Here is a 17,769-nt window from a genome sequence, read left to right as displayed (position 1 = left end):
TGGGAAGACAAGGAGGTAATAAAAAGGAAACGTTTTCAAAGAAAAATTTGTGAAAAAAAATTGGTTAAAAATTTTTTTACAGTTTCAAGAATTTTATTTCATTTTCAGTGTATTTTCAGAATCGACGTATACTTTAAAAAATTTTTTACTGTTTCAAATAAGTGATTAAATTTTGAAAGATTTTGTTAATTTCAATTTGATTTTTCACTGTTTCTGAAAACTTTCAATGTAGCATATTCGCTTGACAAAACATATTCATTTTCATCAATAATTATGAAAAAAAAAAAGAAAATATGTACGTGCAATGCAAGAAAAAATTGCGAAAACTTTCAATTTGTGCGAGTTGTTGAAAGAGCCGTGGCTCTGCACAAGAACTCGAAGGAAAAAACTAATGAGAAGTTGTTGGCTCAAAAAAGCGGAAAATGGGCAAGAGATGCAGAGAGCAGAAACACTTGGAAATGTATAAGAGCTCCAGGAGCACACACACACACGGGAGAGAGTATCAAAGAGAGCACAGAGACGCAGACAGTGTTACACACCGCTAGACGCAGAGACTTGTGTGTTTTCACACCACTTTTCCCCTGTCTCAGCTGATATCTGTGATGATTGGGGGGACGGAAAAAAATGGAGATATTATTGAGGGATTAGAGAAAAATATGTTTTTTTTTTCAAAAAAAAAATCGTTCAAATTAATTTTGAAACAGTAGTGGTTTTTTCAAGTTATTATAAAATGAGCTGAACATGAACATTTAAGGTTCTACTTGTATTACCCAACCGTGAAATTTTGCGCGAAAATTACTGTATCGGGTCTCGACGCGACAAATTACTGTTCAAATGTTCTAAAAATGTTCGAAAGTATGTATGTTTTTGTGGTTTTTATTCAAATATTTTTTATTGGAAAACAATTTGAAAAATCTGGAAAATTTTCAAATTTTGGGTGAACGACGATTTGACGGAAATTTTGGAAAATTTTAACATTTTTCCACTGTTTCAAGTTGTCTTTAAAAATACCAACATTTTATTTATACGTTGCTAGATTTATTCCAGTTTTTTATTCTGAGTGTATGAAGTTCTATTATTATTTCTCACTACTGTTCTAGCATTTTGAGGATTATAAAATGTGGTGTTGAAACCGAAAATTTAGTTTTTTTTAATTTTTTTTCGGCCAAGCTGAAATAATTTTGCGTGTTTTAAAATTGGCTTAGAGTCTGGAAATTTTATAACAATCTGACAAGTAATCTGAATATACCGGGAAAAAGAAATTGAAAAAAAAATTATACTGGGGCTATTTCTATATGGAACCTTAAAGATTTCAAACTTGAGAAGAAAACAATACTGTTTCAGATTACTGATATTGTCTGAATGTATAAAATGGGGTAATACAGTGTTGAAAATGAAGGTAGTATAATATTTTAGAAAACATATATATTGTTTCAGATTGCTTACATATGAATCGAATAATGTTTCTCAATATTTAAATTTTTTTCAAGTTTAATGCTGCTATTGTCGGAAAGCAAAAATTGTCAAACATTACTTCGAAGTTCGATTTCACTAGTTAGTGAGCTGAAGTTTCGTTTTTTGTTCAAACTAGGTAATTAATAGAGCTTATAAGACTTACAAGTTCAAATTTTTAGAAAAAATGTATCTTGTTTCAGATAAGTCAAGTATCAATGGCAATTTTTAATTGAAATAACACAAAAGGCACAGCAAAATTTACAGAAAGTTGGATGAAAAGTTTACTGTTTCAGGTTACTCATATTCAATATGGAAAATGAATTGTTATCGATTATCCTTCTGTATTACATCCTAATAAGGGTCATTTACAGTTAGATATAAATTGAAATTTTTCTATCAATTATTTCGTTTTACAGAGCATTCCAACTTGGAAAATGTGCTTATGTTTCATGGTCATGAGAAATAAAAAATTTACTGTTTCTAACTGGTTTTTAATATTTTCAAATTGTTTTTTTTTTTGCTTTAAATTAATACAGAATCTTTACTCGTTTTAAATTAGCGAAATTTTGACTGTTTCAACAAGTTATTAAATTTTAAACTCGTTTTGCATATTTTGATCGGGTTATTGATTTACCACTATCGACAAATAGATTCTGATACTAAAATCAGGAATTTCAGAGAGAATTCCCAGCTAACAATTAGTGGAGGACAGAAATGCAGTTTTCATTTTCAGATTGACTTTTCTCTTACTAAAGTGTTAAAACTTTAAGTTTTAGAAAATTGGACAAAAAAAATTGACTGTTTCAGATTGTTAATGTTAATCGAATAAATTCTCGGCCGTGCTGTGACTTCTTTTCATGTTAAGAATTCATTTTTCAATTTTGTAACACTTCGAAGAAGTATTTTGTTTCAAATTAGAAACATATAAATTGGTATTCCAAAGACATAAATTTACGTTTTTCGGTGGCTAATAGTAAGACAGGCTGGGATGTGTCCTAATATCACGTTTTCAAAATATGGAAATTCATGGAATACGTGAAACAGTACATTTTTTGTTCAGTAAACTAAAATTTTAAATTCGGCAAAGAAATTCCATGTAGGCGTCAAAACGTCTGCCTGCCTGACCTTAAGGTGGCCTACGCCTGCCTCTTGCCTCAACCTGCACCTTATGCTGAAACATATGAAAACTCTTTTTTTTTTAATTTCTTAATTTGATTTTCAAAAAAATTGAATCAAACCAAAACGCATGAAATAGGTAAAAGGCCGGCGTTAGGCGAGCAGGTTTCAGGCAGGCACTGAAACTGCGCCTGCCTGGAAGCCCTGACGTACACGTAGAAAAAGGCAAGTGAATCATCTCGAACCTCGATTTTTTTCTGAGTTTTTGAAAAATCAGCTAATGTTTCAAGGTCCTGAGAAAATACATGGGGTTTAGTAATTTTTCGTTTTTTTCTGCAGCAAAGAATCACAAGAATCATGTTTTTTATTTTTTGTGAAAATTCGAAATTTTTTACTGTTTCTAAATAGCATTCTATATTTTTAAAATTTGCTTCAAATTAATAAGAACTGGCTTCTGTGTGGAATTTAACAATATACAATTTGTGGAAGTAATTGTAAATTTTTACGGTTTCAGCAAGTTTTCATAAATGAAACTCGTTTTACATATTTTGATACTTGACGGGACCAATTAAACTACAGGTATGCCTTCCAGCCTCTATATTGGCTGAATTTTGGGCCTAAAGGCAGGCAGTAGGCAGTCTTTTTGCTTTAATAAAATTCAAAAAATGAGCTCATGTTTCAGGGTCATCAGAAAATATAGACGAGAATTCGGAATTTTTATTAAAACGTACGGAAAAAATTATCTGGAAAATAAATCCGAAAGCTATTGAAAAATTTTCACTGTTTCTACACAGTAGTTTCTATTTTGGAATTTTTCTTCAAATTAATTAAGTGTTCATTTGATGCACTATAAAATTCTTAAAATAACAAAATGTTTACTGTTTCAACACGTTTTTAATTTTCAAACACGTTTGGCAATTTTAATAAGTTCTTCTTCGGGGTAAAAGAATTCACCGTTAAAAAAAAATGCTCAGACCCCGAAAGTTTCGGTTTCAAAAAAAAATTTAAAAATATCGAGAAATTTTTTTTTTCGAAAGTAAAAATAATTTGACAATTTCCTTGGTTGGCACGCAAACAGGCGTTCTGTGCCCACAGCAGCAAAACTTCATTGTTCACTGTGAAAATCCAAAATTTTAGCTGTTTCAATGTAGTATTCTATATTTTCAAAATTTGCTTCAAATTAATTACACTGCTGTTGTAAAACTTGTTCGAGACATCAAATTTCTATATCTAATAGTTTGAAAAATGAAAACATTTATGAAAGGAATTTCAAATTTTTACGGTTTCAACAAGTTTTCATAAATGAAACTCGTTTTACATATTTTGATACTTGACCAAACCAATTAAACTACTAACTGGCTTGTATGCATGCAGGCAAAGGCTGTAGGTACTTGAAAAGGTGTGCTTGCCTGCTTCAGTACCTGGTATTCTAAATTCATTTATTTACGCGGCTGAATTTTAGCCCCGAAGGCAGGCTTTTTGTTTTAATAAAATTTAAAAAATGCGCTCATGTTTCAATGGCATGAGAAAATATAGACGAGAATTCGGGAATTTTTATTAAATCACACAGAGTAATGAAAAAAAATTCGGAAAGCTATTGAAAAATTTTCACCGTTTCTAAATAGTGTTTTATATTTTGGAAACATTGCTTCAAATTAATAAATATTCTTTCGGCTAGCTTCTAAAAATAACAAAATGTTCACTGTTTCAACACGTTTTTAATTTTCAAACTCGTTTGGGAATATTAATAAACATCACCACTGTGAAAATCCGAAGTTTTAACTGTTTCTATATAGTATCATATATTTTCAAAATTTGCTTCAAATTAATTACACTGCTGTTGGAAAATTTGTTCAAAAAAACGAATTTCTATATCTAACCGTTTGAAAAATGGAAACACATGTGAAAGTAATTTCAAATTTTTACTGTTTCTAAATAGTATTTTATATTTTCAAAATTTGCTTCAAATTAATAAGACTAGCCTATAATTTAAAAAAATGACAGGTATCACTAAGAGACACCCCTCACAGCTGCATATGACTGAAACGCCCAAAACAGAGAACACACGCGCGGGGGGGGGGGGAGGCAGGCCAATACTTGAACCCTCTCTCGTCTCTCACTCTCTCGCAGTTTCAGACAAAAACATACACAAATTCCAGAAAAAGGATTGAATTAATGAAAATAAGAAGAAAAAACAAAAGAATAAGGAGATATTAGTCACGCCCCTGGTTTACTAGGCCTGGGCTTAGGTTTCGGCTTATGTTTAGGTCTAGGCCTAGGTTTAAACTTAGGTTGAAGCTCAGGTTTAGGCCTAAGCCCTCTGGTTTAGGGATAGGTTTAGGTTTAAGTTTGGCGTCAGTGGCGAGCGTTAGCTTAGGCTTTTAGGCTTGACATAGGTATAGGCTTAGGCTCAGACTTAGACTAAAGCTTTTAGGCTTAAGCTCGCTCTTTCCCAATTTTCGGCTTTTTTTTCGGCCACCACGTTGGCTTGCGTAAATCGACACAAAAAATTGGCGATTGTCAATAGAGCGCAAAAAATTCAATGAGAAAGGCCATAAGCCCGTGCCTACACTCTTGCTGAAAAAAAAATTACCCAGGGTGCAAAGTTTGTACTCACACTTTGCAAGATATATTTATTCTACTTGGAAGGTATTTAGTCAGCCTTTCCCAGGCTACAATAAAATTCCAGACACTTGTTATTTTCAACACGTGCACGTGACATATTTTTTGATATTATTTTGATCCAGTGCTCTCTCTCTCTGTGCCTCACTGCCTGCGTGCGCTCATACCTCGAATTGCCCCGTCCTTTTCCAGTTATTTTCTTTTTCTCCACGCGAGCTCTGTTTATATTTTTCACGATTCGCCTTACTTGTTATGGCTCACAGAGCTCTTGTTTGTTACGTCTTGGCGGGAGGGGGGGGGGGACGGGCTCGTGATGTTGTTTTCAATGTCGTTTTTCTCCTCCTAGTTTGTTATTTCCCTATAGGAAAAAAAGAGCTCGGTCAGAGAACAATTTATAAGGAGTAAGGGGTTTTGCAGGAGAGCAAAAAAAAATTTTTTTTATTTTGTTGGAGTTTATGAGAAAAAATTGGAAAAAACGGGAATTTTCTAAAACTTTAACTTTCGAAAAACAAATATAATTTAGAAAAAATCTTCTTTTTTTTAATTTATCGTTAGCCGAGAAAAAAAGGCTTTAAAAATTGTTTTTTGCTCGAAAAAAGTTATTTTTTTAATAATTTTCTGTAATTTTGAAAAAAAATGCAATTCTGGGACAAAAAGCTCCGTGAATTGGCTCAGATGCACCATGACATTTGCTACGTGGCCGTGAAAAAGAAAACTTCGGCCACTGTTCCGAATTTCAACACAGGCACGGGGTTCTGGCCTTCCTCATTGAATTTTTCGCGCTCCATTGACAATCGCCCGCCGAACAACGCGTGGGAAAGTCGTGTACTCCACACGGACAAATACATTTAGTTTTACAACTAAAATAGAGCCGCGACGCGACACGCAACGCGCTGTAAATCTACCCCAGATATGGCCGAGCTAAAATGGCCTAATTCGGCAAAAACTCTTCCATTTTAATTTATGAGGGAAGTCAGAAATCCGTGCATAGAAAACCACAGAATACAATTAAAAAGCTGTCCGAACTATAATTGGTAGATGAAACGGGAATTTTTTTTTCTATGCTCAAGATTTTTACGATTTATGCAAAAATCGCTAATTTATGTTCAAAAAAATGTTAAATTCACAGAAATCCCAAAATTAACCGAAAACGACTGAAATGTTTGAATTCCCACCAAAATTCAAAATACGACCAATCAGCGATTCGCGCCGCCCATTTTTCAACCAATAAGAAGCAGACGTCTCATTTTGGAGGGAATTTTCGATTTTTTGAAGCAAAATCATTTTTTTTTCAGAATTCCAGCGCACTTTTCGGGCTTTTTATCAATTCCTGCAGGTTTTTTCGAAGAAAATGAATATTTATAAAATATTTTCGTTGCAAAATAATAATGTGAACTATGTGAGAACTTTCGGCGATTTCTGATCTTTTCTAGTTATTTACCGCCGCCGCCTCCGCCGCGGGGTAACAAAACACGAAAAATAATTAAATTTGTTCGTGCATGCGCGTGCGAATTTTTCTTTGTTATACAAGACAAAATAGTCGAATTCCATGAAAAATGGCGTTTTAGCTTGCCTGGGGGCCTGAAAAATCTGAAAAACTAGTGGTTTTTTTTCCAAAATCCGAGTTTTCCCGAATATTCCACGTGGCAATTTGCATCTGCGTTGAAAAATCGGCTTTCAGGAGATTTCTGGGAGAATTTCCAAAATTCCTCGCTTTTCGTCAAATAAAGCTGCAAAAAACTATGGATTTTTTATGAGAAAGGCACAAAGAAACACAGAAAACAGGGCAAAAACAAGCAAAAACAGGCGGAAAATGAGTAAAATCAACAGGAAAACAAGAATAACGTGATTATTTAGAATTTTCAGATATTTTGAAAAAAAAATCAATAAAGTTTATTGTCTTTTGGTGATTGTCGTCCAGCCATCATCGTCTACAACAACTTGTCGCTGGGGACCACGTGGCTCTGATGGGCCTTCTTCTGATTCCTCTTCGTCCTCTGGAATGTCCATTTCTTCGTCATCTTCGTCGTTTTCAGGTCCGCGCACTGATTCTCGTTTCGCTTTTTCTAATTCTTCGTCGGAAGGGAGTTCTGTAGGAAAAACAGGATTTATTTTTTAAAAAAATTTGCTAAAATAAAAAAAAATCCTACTTGAAAGCAGCTGCTGAATCCCGGCCTCATTCTCGTTTTTAATATAACCGAAGCCTTCTAATAGGAAAAATGCGATTTGATAACTCGAATCGTCGTCCAAAATCAGGTCGAAATCGTGATACAGGATATTTGTGAGCCACTCCTCGAGTTCTTCAGCTTTCAGACCGCGTGTCGTTGTCAATTGCTCGCAGAGCACCTCCAGAAACCACTTGTCCTTCTCGCGGGTCTCATCTCCGCCACACGAGTTGTCCAGTGCCAATTGATAACCGCTCCAAGATTTGAGTGTTCTTCCCGTGAAATTGCGGAGAACGTCGGCATTTATGCTCATATTTACCTGTAAAACACAATATTTACACAATATAAATAGAAAACTGAGGTTTTTTTTTGAAGAAAATACTGTAAAAATGCTCTAAAAATGATTTTATGCAAAAAAAAAATAAAAATCTCACAATTTTCCCACGAGACTACGGTGTGCAAGTCCGCAAACACACCGCTGACAATTGCGTATTTCCCGCCGAGACCGACTTGGCATCATGCCAGAATCGACCGCGACGCGGCGTGTCTGCGTTGCGGTCACTGGATTTCGATTTACGACAGGGCTCGACGTTCAAATTTTGACCGTTTCTCATCGAATTTCCCACCACTTTCTTCTTTTTTTTCGAGTTTTTCAATAATTTTGAGCATTTTTGATGGAATTATCATGTTGGAATTGCTTATTGATGACCAGAAACCTCAGAAATTAGAGAATTCAAATGGTTTTGAATGTTTTGAAAAATCGGCTGGAAAAAAATATTCCGACAGGTTTTTGATCAGTTTTTTGATGTAAAAACCTTAGAAATGATTAGTTTTATAGAAAAAATAGGTAAAATCTGAAGAAACGCGTAATAAAACCATGCTACGATTTTTTCAAACATCTCTCCACAATCATGCGGAAATTATTGATTTTTGATATTTTTCCCTGCGTTTTCTTTGGTTTTTCATGTCTTTTAATTTTTTTCCTGGCGTATTCGATAGTTTTTCTAATTTTATCGATTGTTCTCACCTTAATTTTGTCAATTTTCAGGTTCGTCAAGTATTGCATGCCAGAAAGTCGTCGTCGCTAGACAAGGAAAAATGGCAGACGGTGAGCATACGCTTCCAGCCGACGAGGAGCTCTTCGAGCAACCACCACTACAGCAACAACAACCTGAGATCGCCGAGCCAATTGTTATGGCTCAAGGTAGGATTTTGCTGTGTAATGGCCCGAAATCTAAGTTTAAAAAATTTTCAGAGCCCATTCAAGGAGTCTCAGAGGATCCACAAGCTTCTGAAGCGACACACGAGGCTCCGGACAATTACCCAGTTGACCATCAAATGGAGAATCAGGAATTCTACCAAGAACCGCAAATCCCCGAGCCGCAGCAGATTCCTCAGATTCCAGTCTTTCAACCGGCGGCCTACAATCCGCCAAACTACGTTGCTCCACAGCAGAGAGCGAATAATTTTGGTGAACCAGCAGCAGCAGCAGATTCTCGTCCATTGACAGAAGAAGAACAGTTGGCAGCCGAACGACCGACTGAAGACACAGTTTGGATCGATTCCGATGATGATACTGATGTGGAAGAGGCGATTTTGAGGGCGAACTTCTGGTTGCCGTATAGTGTAAGGGAAAAATCTCGATTTTAGAGGCTATTTTCCAGTTTTAAATCAATATTTGCAATGCAAAACTTAATTTTCTGTATATTTCAGGACCACAACTACGATCCGCCGGATCCCGCGGACCGAATCATTCTCCCGACAGAAGGCCCGTTCCCATGTATCGCCGGCCTGGACGAAGACTGCAACATTGTCAAGCAATGGATGCCCGAAGACGCCGTCGGCCCGGGATCCCCGGGAACACAGTACCGACGAAACCAGCAGACGGGCGGTGGTCTTCCATCAACGTCAGTGGCTCCCCAGCAGCAACAGCTTCCCGTGCGCCATAATATTCAAAATCGGCCGATGGTTGCTGCGCAGCCTTTCTCGATCGGTGGAAATCAAGTGGAGTATGGTGGAATTGGTGGAATGGATTCGAGAATGCAGCAGAGAGGGTATAGAAGGCTTAGAAGTCTGAAAAAGCCCGAAAAGGCCTGAAAAAGGACTACACCCTGTGGGAAAATTGCTTTAAAACACGCCTATGTGGTCAAAATGACCGAATATCTTGATAAAAAAAAATTCAAAAAGATTTTCTAGATTTTAAATGATTTTTTGAGAATTGAAAAAATCTCAGTTTTCCCCTAATTCCTATTTGAATTTCCGCCAATTGGATTTGTTCGTTGGAGCGCGCTTGCACGTTTTTAAATTTATTTTTTAAATTTTTTGTTATTTTCCACCGATTTTTAAAGTTTTCGTTGTATTTTTGCTTGAATTTTAGAGAAAAAGTCAAAATAAATGCAAATTTTCGATTAAAAAACACGATTACAGGAGTAAAAATGAAAAGTAACGCTTTTAAACGACTTCGAGCCTGAATTAATTAATTGCACTGATTTACGCCTGAAATTAGAATGCAATTAGTTAATTCAGGTTCGAAATCGTTTAAAAGCGTTACTTTTTCATTTTTACGCCTGTAAGCGTGCTTTTTAATCGAAAATTTGCATTTATCTTGGCTTTTTCTCTAAAATTCGAGCAAAAGTACACGGAAAACATTAAAAATCGGTGGAAAATAACAAAAATTTTAAAATAAATAAATTTAAAAACGTTCAAGCGCGCTCCAACGAACAAATCCAATTGGCGGAAATTCAAATAGGAATTAGGGGAAAACTGAGATTTTTTCAATTTTCAAAAAAAATCATTTGAAATCTAGAAAATTTCTTTGAATTTTTTATCATGATATTCGGTCATTGTGGTACCATAGGCGTGTTTTAAAGCAATTTCCGCACTGGCGCTACTCCACATTTAAAAGCCCGAAAAAGCCTTTTAAAAACACTAAAAATCTCAATTTTCAGCGTCGTCCGAGATGGTCCGCAATATCGCGTCATGAACGATTTTGGAAATGGTCTACCAATGCGCGGGCAACTTCCACCACGAAACTCGCCGGCCGCCAACGCGATCAACAGAGTTCGAGAGCAACAACAGCAGATGTACCATCAAGCTGGAGCACGTGGAAGCTTACAGCAACGTGTCCCGGCTCCGGCGGCTCCAACACCCGGCTCTTATCAGCATATCGTGAATGCGGTGCCAGTTGGAGGAGCTAATCCGATGCGTCGTGTTCCACCACAAGCTAGACCTGGAATGATTGGAGGAGCGGCGAACAATAATCGTGCTCGTCCGATCCATGTTACTCGTCCGATGGATACCCAAGAGTTTGAGCATCCTGTTGCTCCAGCAGCAGCTGCTCCACCGCGCAGAGTTGTCGACGTGGCTCCTCACAGAATGACTCCGGAGCAACGACAGGAGCTTCAGCAGATGAACCGGCAACGGGCGGCTCCACAATTTCCGGCTGCTGCAGCTCAAAGATCCGCGGAAAAGATTGTGATTCAGCAGAGACCAGGAGCTTCTAGTAGCAGAGCGCCAAGACCATCTATGGCTCAGGAGGACTTGCTCCGCTCACCGACTCGCCGACTTTCGGAACGAGTTCCACAAGAACATCAGACGCCAGTGCTGGAGCCGAGAAGATTCCAGGTTAAGGTGACGGATACCTACTCGACGCCGATTCCGAAGGCTAGTGATCAGCTACCAGCTCAGTTGACAGAAGAGGATCCGCCAGAGGAGTCGGCTGCTGCTGCTGCTCCAGAAGATGTGCCGGATGCTGCTCCAGAAGATCCTCCAAAAGGAATCCTGAAGCCGACGCCGCCGCATCGAATGACTCAGGAGGAGAAGAATGCGCATTTTGCCAGGCTCACTACGGATAAGGTGATTTTTTTGATAGAATAATCGTAAAATAGCGAATTTCGCGGTGAAAATTCGAGAAAAGTGGCCTAATTTTAGCTAAAAATCTCCAATGTTGGACTAAAAACTTGCCGAAAATGGAGATTTTAGCTAGATTAGGCCATTTTTCTCGAATTTTCATCAGTAATTTTGTTCGTTTAAACCTATTTTAAGGTCTATACGCTCAAAAAAAAAATTGCCTGATTTAACTAAAAAGCGGCCCGAAATTGACTTTTTTTGAATTATAATCCTTTATTTCATATTTTAAAGGCTCAAATATGGGATAAAGGATGATAAATCAAAAAAAAAGTCAATTTTGGACCGAAAATGGAGATTTTAGCAAAAAAGGAGCTAGATTAGGCCGGAGTTTCGTTCATTTAAGCTTATTTTAAGGTCTATACGCTCAAAACTGAAGAAAAATAATAAATACCTCAATTTTCAGGACTCATATCGTGGTGAAAATTCGAAAAAAATGGCCTAATTTTAGCTAAAAATCTCAATTTTGGACTGCAAAACAGGCCGAAATTGGAGATTTTAGCGAAAATATGCCATTTTTCTCGAATTTTCATGAGGAACTTTGTTCATTTAAGCCTATTTTAAGGTCTATACGCTCAAAAATATTAAATATTTCAATTTTCAGGACCCATGTCGTGGTGAATATTCGAGAAAAATGGCCTGATTTAACTAAAAATTGTAATTTTGGCCAGTTTTGCGGCCTGAAATTGGCTTTCATTCATTATTTCATGTTTTAAAGGCCAAAATATGGGATAATTCAGCGCAAAACTTGCCGAAAATGGAGATTTTAGCTAGAATAGGCCATTTTTCTCAAATTTTTATTACAAAATACTTTTATTTAAGCTTATTTTAAGGTTCAAAAACGTTCAAAAACTAAATTTAAAAAAATTAAATCTTTAAATTTTCAGGAAAAGCCGACTTCAAGTGCCTCCATTCTTCCACAAGATGCTGCTCCGCCACACGTTCCGCCACCACCACCACCACCACTTGTCCTCCGTCCCCATCATCAAGACGAGACCCTGGCAATGGTTCAATCCGTGTTCGAATCGAAACCACGTCAGCCGGACACTCCAAAGGACAAGGAGGCGATCTCGAAGATTGCTGATTTGTTGAGATTCAGTGCCGACGAGTTTACCGGACAATCTGGGAGCTCTGCTGCTGCTCGGCAAAGAACTGTCAGTGGAAGTGCCGCACGAGCTCAGACTTATCAGATGCATCATCAGCAGCAGCAGCAGCATCATCATCAAATGCCGATGGATCAGAGAAAACGACATAGTTCTGGAAGATATGATGCTCTGATGGGAGCGATGCCACTTCAGCAACAGCCTCCACCACCACCACCATCACAATTTCAGCACACTGATTCGATTGCTCATCGTCCACGTGGAAGGCCGAAGGGAACGAGGCATCCTTCAGTTGCAGTGCAACCTCAAAGATCTGGAGGAGCTCGAACCCTACCGCCACGAGCACAGACTGTCGCAATGTCGGCTCGAAATGGAGCAAACGCGAAGAATTCGGATTCCGAATCCGAGGGAATCGATGAAGCCGCCGAGGAGAGCTGGACGATGCGATGCCACTGTGGTATGGATCATGGTGATGGGGATACGATCGAGTGTGAGGGATGCAAGACGTGGCAGCATATGGCTTGTATGGGTCTGACACTGAAGAGCAACACGTCAAAGTACAAATGCGAGATGTGCTTGCCGAGGCGGCTTCCCGTGTCGAAGGCTGAAGCGGCTCGAGAGCAGGAGCGGATTTTGAATCGACTTCGAGCGGCGGCCAAGAAGCAAAAGAGGAAGAGTGAGCCGGTGGAGCAGAAGCAGAAGTCACAGCCATCAACATCGCGAAAATCGGCGCCAATGGCTCTCCAACAACAACCGGCGGAACCCCGTGTCGCTCAGCTCAATGACTACTCGAAGCAGGCGTCGGCTCTGCTGTTTGGAATGGAGCAGACCGCTGGTGCGGACACGCTGCTCGCCGAGTCGCGTCTCCACAAAAAGGCTCGTCGAATGTTTGTGGAGGAAGCCGTTGAGGCTCTGGTCACGACGGATCTTGTGCAGATTCGGCAGGTGATTCTCGAGGTGAATGGACACGTCTCGATGTCGAATGAGGTGAAACGACAGCCTGGAGGTGGAAATTGCATTTTTATGTACGATGGATTGATGAAAGGAACCGCCGGCGAGGATATGGGCGACGGGCAGGAGCTGGTTTGTATCGATACGAAGCGGAAAGGAAATGATACGAAGTTTACGCGGAGATCGTGTGTTCCAAATTGTGTTCTGAAGCACGTGCTCGGCTCGAATGCGACACTGGGTATTATGATTGTCGCGACGAAGGATATCACGAGAAACACGGAAGTCACACTTCCATTCGATGCGGATTGGCGAGAATCGGAGGTTGAGCTCGAGTGTGCCGAGCATATGAAGGAGCTCCAGGCGTGTCCATTCGAAAGTGAGAGACGTCGATTCGCGGCCGAACGACATCGAGCGATGGATCATAAGAAGCGAGAGGCTGAGGAAGCTCGTCGAGCTGATGAGGAGCGTCGGAGGCTTGAGGAGGAAGTTCGACGGGAACGGGCCGCGAAGACGAAGCAGATGGATGAGGCGGAGAAGGCGAGGTTGGAGGCGGAGAAGGCGGCCGAGAAGGAGAAGAAGGCGAAGGAGAGGGAGGAGGCGAAGGAGAGGAAGAAGATGGAGGTGGAAGCTTCGGCGGCAGCAGCACCAGAATCTTCTAATTCGATAACGGTAAAAATTTTTTAAAAAAAGTTTTTATTCTTTTTTTATTTTTTCACTCTGAAATTTAAAATTTAAATTTTGCAAAAAAAAACACTTGTGATTTTTTTCCCGAAAAATAGAGAAAAAGCACTTAAAGTTAAGATTTTATTTTTAAAAAAATCCAAAAAAAACCATGCGGCAGGGTTGCCAAATACGCGCCCCGCCTCTTTTTCTGTGCGACGCGCTGTTTTTCCAAATTTTCCAACGTTTTTTTTCCCACGTTGCATAGAATTCCAGGTTTAAATTCGAGGCACCACGTTTTCAAGATTTGTGCAAAAACAAGATCTACAAAAACAAGATCCACCAAAACAAGATCTACGAAAAGAAGCAACCCTGCCGCACGGTTTTTTGTGGATTTTTTTTCGATAAAATCTGCTATGACGCTGTTTTTTTTTTGCAAATTTCAAATGCAAATTAAAATTTTCCAAAAAAATAAAATTCAAATTTTCCAGGCGCGAGAAGAACGTCGCATCCAGCAAGCCGAAGAGATGTTCCGCCGCCAAGAAGAGGAAGGAAAGCGTAAAGAAGCACGACGTCGCTCGAAATCTGTGACTCCTGGTGTGTTGGAAGCCGCCGGCACCGCGGCTCGAGAAGATGCTCCAGAAGCTTCGATTCCTGCACCAGCACCATCACCACCGGCTTCACGTCGATCTGTGAGCCGAACAACTCAGCCGAGCACTTCAAGCTTTGCGACGCCTACGGAGCCTCCGGCGAAAAATAAGAGAAGTGAGGAATTTTTCGATTTCTAATAAAAATTCATCTAATTTTTGATTTTTAATCGAAAATTTAGCTAATTTTTGATTTTGATTGGAAAATTCATCTAATTTTTGATTTTTAATCGAAAATTCAGCTAATTTTTGATTTTGAATGGAAAATTCATCTAATTTTTGATTTTTAATCGAAAATTCATCTAATTTTTGATTTTTAATCGAAAATTCATCTAATTTTTGATTTTTAATCGAAAATTCATCTAATTTTTGATTTTTAATCGAAAATTCATCTAATTTTTGATTTTTAATCGAAAATTCACCCATTTTTGATTTTTAATCGAAAATTCATCTAATTTTTGATTTTTAATCGAAAATTCACCCATTTTTGATTTTTAATCGAAAATTCATCTAATTTTTGATTTTTAATCGAAAATTCACCCATTTTTGATTTTTAATCGAAAATTCATCTAATTTTTGATTTTTATTCGAAAATTCATCTAATTTTTGATTTTTAATCGAAAATTCATCTAATTTTCGAAATTTTTTCAGTGCGAAGCGTCGTTCCACCGAAATCCGAGCCAGCTTCATCGGCGAAACGTGTGCGAGCAACTACTGTGGCCACACCGAAAGACACCACCGCCAGCAATGATTCCAGAAAACGAAAATCCTCCGCTACTGGGAAGACTCCTGTCGCGAAACGCTCGAAGAATGTTGTTCCGACATCATTCGGGCTCGCGCTCATTGAGAAGGAGCTCCGCGAGCAGGCACGTGACTCGACGGTTTTGGAGATGATTCTGCCGGATTATATAATGAAGGAAAAACGAAGTGGGCTCCTCGCAGGGCAGTCGCCGGATTTCTCGGAAGTTCGAGCTCAGATTGAGGAGGAGAATCGGATGAAGGAGCGGTTCACGAAGAGGGAGGCGAAAAAGAAGGCGGTGGAGAAGGCGAAGGAAAAGGAGAAGAAGGAGCACAGGAAGGAGCCCAAGAAGGCCAACGAGCCTGGCCCAGCGCCGAAGTCTGAAAAGGCTGTGGAAAAGGCTGTAGAAAAAGTGGAAAAGAAGCCGAAATCTCCACAAAAGCCGCCTGCAAAGCCTACTGCTCAAAAGCCGCCGCTCAAAAAAACCGAAGAAGTTGATGGAATCGAGCGAGAAGCGTCTGAATCATCGTCGAAAGAGTCGTCGGTGGCGCCCGAGGAGAAGAAGAATCCGAAGAAGATCACGTTTGCCGAGTACAATAGTCGTAGATCACAGAAGCGTGAAGCTGGCGAGTGCTCGACACCGCCCGCAGTGACTCGACGTGGATTTATTCCGAGTACGGAAGGCGAGGATTTGGTGAATGTTGAGGTGCGGACGGAATTTTTTTTTTTGGAGATTTGGAGCTGGGAAATGTGAAAATGTCGATTTACGGTGAACTACGCAGGATTCTGCACGATTTTCCTCATTTTTTACTGCATTTTCCTTTTAAAATAACCAAAAATTCATCGATTTTGGTTGAAAACCCCCAAGATTACTTGAAAAAGGCTATGTTAAATGGAAAATGCAGTAAAAATGAGGAAAATCGTGCAGAATCCTGAGTAGTTTTGCATAAATCGACATGAGGGCATTAAAAAATTGTTTTCAGCATTTATGTCGAATTACGGTGAACTACTCAGGTTTCTGCACGTTTTTTTTTCTCATTTTTTACTGCATTTTCCATTGAAAATTGCTTATTTCTAGGATTTTCTCTGTAATTATCAAGTTTTCCACCAAAAAATTCATTGAAAAACTCCAAAATTACTTGAAAAAGGCTCATTTAAATGGAAAATGCAGTAAAAATGAGGAAAATCGTGCAAAATCCTGAGTAGTTTTGCGTAAATCGACATGAGAGCCAAAAAAAGGACCAAAAAACCAAAATTTTTGGAATTTTTCCAAAAAAATTAAAAAAAAAAGGAGAACCGCGCGGCAAGGTTGCAATTCGACGCCCCGCCCCTTCTGAATTTTTCATAGATTTCTTTTCCAGCTCTCGGCGATCCCACTCGACGATCATCCCTCATCATCCAACACGGCCCCCACCACGACAATTGCTCCATCCGTCGGTGGTGCTCCAAAACCCACAAGCGTCGTCGTCAAATCTCCGAGCACACGTTCTCGAACTCGCGGAGCCGCTAGCGAAAGTGTCGACGATGCTCCAGCTGAGCACAGTATGTCGCTTCAGGACCGAGTTTTTTCAATGTTCGGATCGACAGTTGATGCTCCAGCTCCACCACCACCACCACCAGCGAGTGGTGAGTTTTTTGAAGAAGCAATTTTTCCATGCGGCACAGAAAAATAGGCGTGGCCTCAAACGAAACGCCCATTTTTGATCTCTGTTTTCCCGCTCCAAAAAATCTCCTTAAAAACCCTCAATTTTTTTCAGCTGAAACAAACTCGAGACGAAGCCGTTCAACCCGTTGGAATTAGCAAGGAATCTGCGAAAAACTTGAAGAATAAAATTGTCCCATATCATCTCTTTCTATCTCGATTTGTGCCCCCAATGCTTTCTCATAATTTTTGTTTTTGTGGATTTTCAACTCTTTTTTTTGCCACATTTTCCCCTTTTTTCTCTAAAAATCTCTCCAGTTATTCGTTCGTCAAATTGTTTTATAGGTCAGGTACCTTTTTTTTGCCGTTTTCAAAATCCACGAGATGGAGATTTCATGGAATTTTTAAAAGATCTCTCTTTATTATCACCACTAAAAAACCTCTATTTTCACTTGTTCTTTTTTTTCATTTCTTTTTTTCTTTTTATTCCCCCCCCCCCCCCTGGACCGGAATTTATTGAATTGGTAGTAAACAGTACCCCTCCTCCCACAACGCCAACACACGGCTCACAGTAATCCTTCACTTTTTCTTCTAGTAAAAAAAATTTGCATTTCCCTAAATATTTGTTTTTTTTTGTGTTTTCTCTCTCTCTGTATCTCATTTTTTTGGCCTCGAATTATTATTAATTATCATATTACGATATATTCCCCCCCCCCCCCCCCCCGTATCTCTAGCGTTACGCTTTTATGATAATCTCACCAAG

General features: G+C 39.0%; 2 protein-coding genes and 39 non-coding genes across 41 annotated transcripts; 36 read left to right on the top strand and 5 right to left on the bottom strand.

Moving 5' to 3' along the window:
• The first annotated feature begins 195 nt into the window (after positions 1-195).
• On the top strand, positions 196-216 carry 21ur-8609. Its single transcript, NR_067178.1, has one exon.
• An 815-nt stretch (positions 217-1,031) lies between these two features.
• On the top strand, positions 1,032-1,052 carry 21ur-3838. The gene has a single exon (NR_067177.1).
• On the top strand, positions 1,034-1,054 carry 21ur-13550. Its single transcript, NR_067176.1, has one exon.
• Positions 1,055-1,067: 13 nt separating this feature from the next.
• Positions 1,068-1,088, bottom strand: 21ur-6000. The gene has a single exon (NR_067175.1).
• A 293-nt stretch (positions 1,089-1,381) lies between these two features.
• Positions 1,382-1,402, top strand: 21ur-5389. Its single transcript, NR_067174.1, has one exon.
• Positions 1,403-1,474: 72 nt separating this feature from the next.
• Positions 1,475-1,495, top strand: 21ur-7899. Its single transcript, NR_067173.1, has one exon.
• Positions 1,496-1,782: 287 nt separating this feature from the next.
• On the top strand, positions 1,783-1,803 carry 21ur-15021. The gene has a single exon (NR_067172.1).
• 21ur-1527 lies at positions 1,788-1,808 on the top strand. Its single transcript, NR_067171.1, has one exon.
• Positions 1,809-2,073: 265 nt separating this feature from the next.
• On the top strand, positions 2,074-2,094 carry 21ur-4569. Its single transcript, NR_067170.1, has one exon.
• Positions 2,095-2,299: 205 nt separating this feature from the next.
• Positions 2,300-2,320, top strand: 21ur-3605. Its single transcript, NR_067169.1, has one exon.
• Positions 2,313-2,333, bottom strand: 21ur-12298. The gene has a single exon (NR_067168.1).
• A 100-nt stretch (positions 2,334-2,433) lies between these two features.
• Positions 2,434-2,454, bottom strand: 21ur-783. The gene has a single exon (NR_067167.1).
• Positions 2,455-2,897: 443 nt separating this feature from the next.
• On the top strand, positions 2,898-2,918 carry 21ur-13746. The gene has a single exon (NR_067166.1).
• Positions 2,899-2,919, top strand: 21ur-6104. Its single transcript, NR_067165.1, has one exon.
• Positions 2,920-3,013: 94 nt separating this feature from the next.
• Positions 3,014-3,034, top strand: 21ur-2327. Its single transcript, NR_067164.1, has one exon.
• A 90-nt stretch (positions 3,035-3,124) lies between these two features.
• 21ur-307 lies at positions 3,125-3,145 on the top strand. Its single transcript, NR_067163.1, has one exon.
• Positions 3,146-3,286: 141 nt separating this feature from the next.
• On the top strand, positions 3,287-3,307 carry 21ur-9991. The gene has a single exon (NR_067162.1).
• 21ur-11006 lies at positions 3,289-3,309 on the top strand. The gene has a single exon (NR_067161.1).
• Positions 3,290-3,310, top strand: 21ur-10148. Its single transcript, NR_067160.1, has one exon.
• Positions 3,292-3,312, top strand: 21ur-11047. The gene has a single exon (NR_067159.1).
• On the top strand, positions 3,294-3,314 carry 21ur-129. The gene has a single exon (NR_067158.1).
• Positions 3,315-3,398: 84 nt separating this feature from the next.
• 21ur-8850 lies at positions 3,399-3,419 on the top strand. Its single transcript, NR_067157.1, has one exon.
• On the top strand, positions 3,400-3,420 carry 21ur-13633. The gene has a single exon (NR_067156.1).
• A 72-nt stretch (positions 3,421-3,492) lies between these two features.
• Positions 3,493-3,513, top strand: 21ur-13626. Its single transcript, NR_067155.1, has one exon.
• Positions 3,496-3,516, top strand: 21ur-5601. The gene has a single exon (NR_067154.1).
• A 235-nt stretch (positions 3,517-3,751) lies between these two features.
• 21ur-11504 lies at positions 3,752-3,772 on the top strand. The gene has a single exon (NR_067153.1).
• 21ur-7752 lies at positions 3,756-3,776 on the top strand. Its single transcript, NR_067152.1, has one exon.
• A 122-nt stretch (positions 3,777-3,898) lies between these two features.
• 21ur-6907 lies at positions 3,899-3,919 on the top strand. The gene has a single exon (NR_067151.1).
• Positions 3,920-4,126: 207 nt separating this feature from the next.
• On the top strand, positions 4,127-4,147 carry 21ur-15239. The gene has a single exon (NR_067150.1).
• Positions 4,129-4,149, top strand: 21ur-12143. Its single transcript, NR_067149.1, has one exon.
• On the top strand, positions 4,131-4,151 carry 21ur-596. The gene has a single exon (NR_067148.1).
• Positions 4,152-4,226: 75 nt separating this feature from the next.
• Positions 4,227-4,247, top strand: 21ur-13104. Its single transcript, NR_067147.1, has one exon.
• 21ur-9202 lies at positions 4,231-4,251 on the top strand. The gene has a single exon (NR_067146.1).
• Positions 4,252-4,320: 69 nt separating this feature from the next.
• On the top strand, positions 4,321-4,341 carry 21ur-4579. The gene has a single exon (NR_067145.1).
• Positions 4,342-4,397: 56 nt separating this feature from the next.
• On the top strand, positions 4,398-4,418 carry 21ur-4556. The gene has a single exon (NR_067144.1).
• On the top strand, positions 4,402-4,422 carry 21ur-1488. The gene has a single exon (NR_067143.1).
• A 117-nt stretch (positions 4,423-4,539) lies between these two features.
• 21ur-14611 lies at positions 4,540-4,560 on the top strand. The gene has a single exon (NR_067142.1).
• 21ur-4709 lies at positions 4,545-4,565 on the top strand. The gene has a single exon (NR_067141.1).
• A 1,610-nt stretch (positions 4,566-6,175) lies between these two features.
• On the bottom strand, positions 6,176-6,196 carry 21ur-1133. Its single transcript, NR_067140.1, has one exon.
• Positions 6,197-6,930: 734 nt separating this feature from the next.
• On the bottom strand, positions 6,931-7,677 carry tsr-2 (Pre-rRNA-processing protein TSR2 homolog). Its single transcript, NM_070571.5, has 2 exons — positions 7,344-7,677; positions 6,931-7,283 (listed from the first exon to the last, which is right to left on the bottom strand). The coding sequence occupies exons 1-2, from the start codon at positions 7,669-7,671 to the stop codon at positions 7,087-7,089; spliced, it is 525 nt and encodes a 174-aa protein (NP_502972.2). The 5' UTR covers positions 7,672-7,677; the 3' UTR covers positions 6,931-7,086.
• Positions 7,678-8,406: 729 nt separating this feature from the next.
• set-26 (Histone-lysine N-methyltransferase set-26) lies at positions 8,407-17,499 on the top strand. The gene is made up of 9 exons (NM_001383260.2): positions 8,407-8,562; positions 8,614-8,984; positions 9,072-9,412; positions 10,307-11,213; positions 12,152-13,987; positions 14,470-14,743; positions 15,277-16,070; positions 16,726-16,990; positions 17,122-17,499. The coding sequence occupies exons 1-9, from the start codon at positions 8,457-8,459 to the stop codon at positions 17,163-17,165; spliced, it is 4,938 nt and encodes a 1,645-aa protein (NP_001370101.1). The 5' UTR covers positions 8,407-8,456; the 3' UTR covers positions 17,166-17,499.
• The last annotated feature ends 270 nt before the right edge of the window (positions 17,500-17,769 follow it).

The sequence above is a fragment of the Caenorhabditis elegans genome, chromosome IV (genome assembly GCF_000002985.6).
Source record: "Caenorhabditis elegans chromosome IV".
Lineage (NCBI taxonomy): Eukaryota > Metazoa > Nematoda > Chromadorea > Rhabditida > Rhabditidae > Caenorhabditis > Caenorhabditis elegans.
This window is presented reverse-complemented; position numbering and strand designations above follow the sequence as displayed.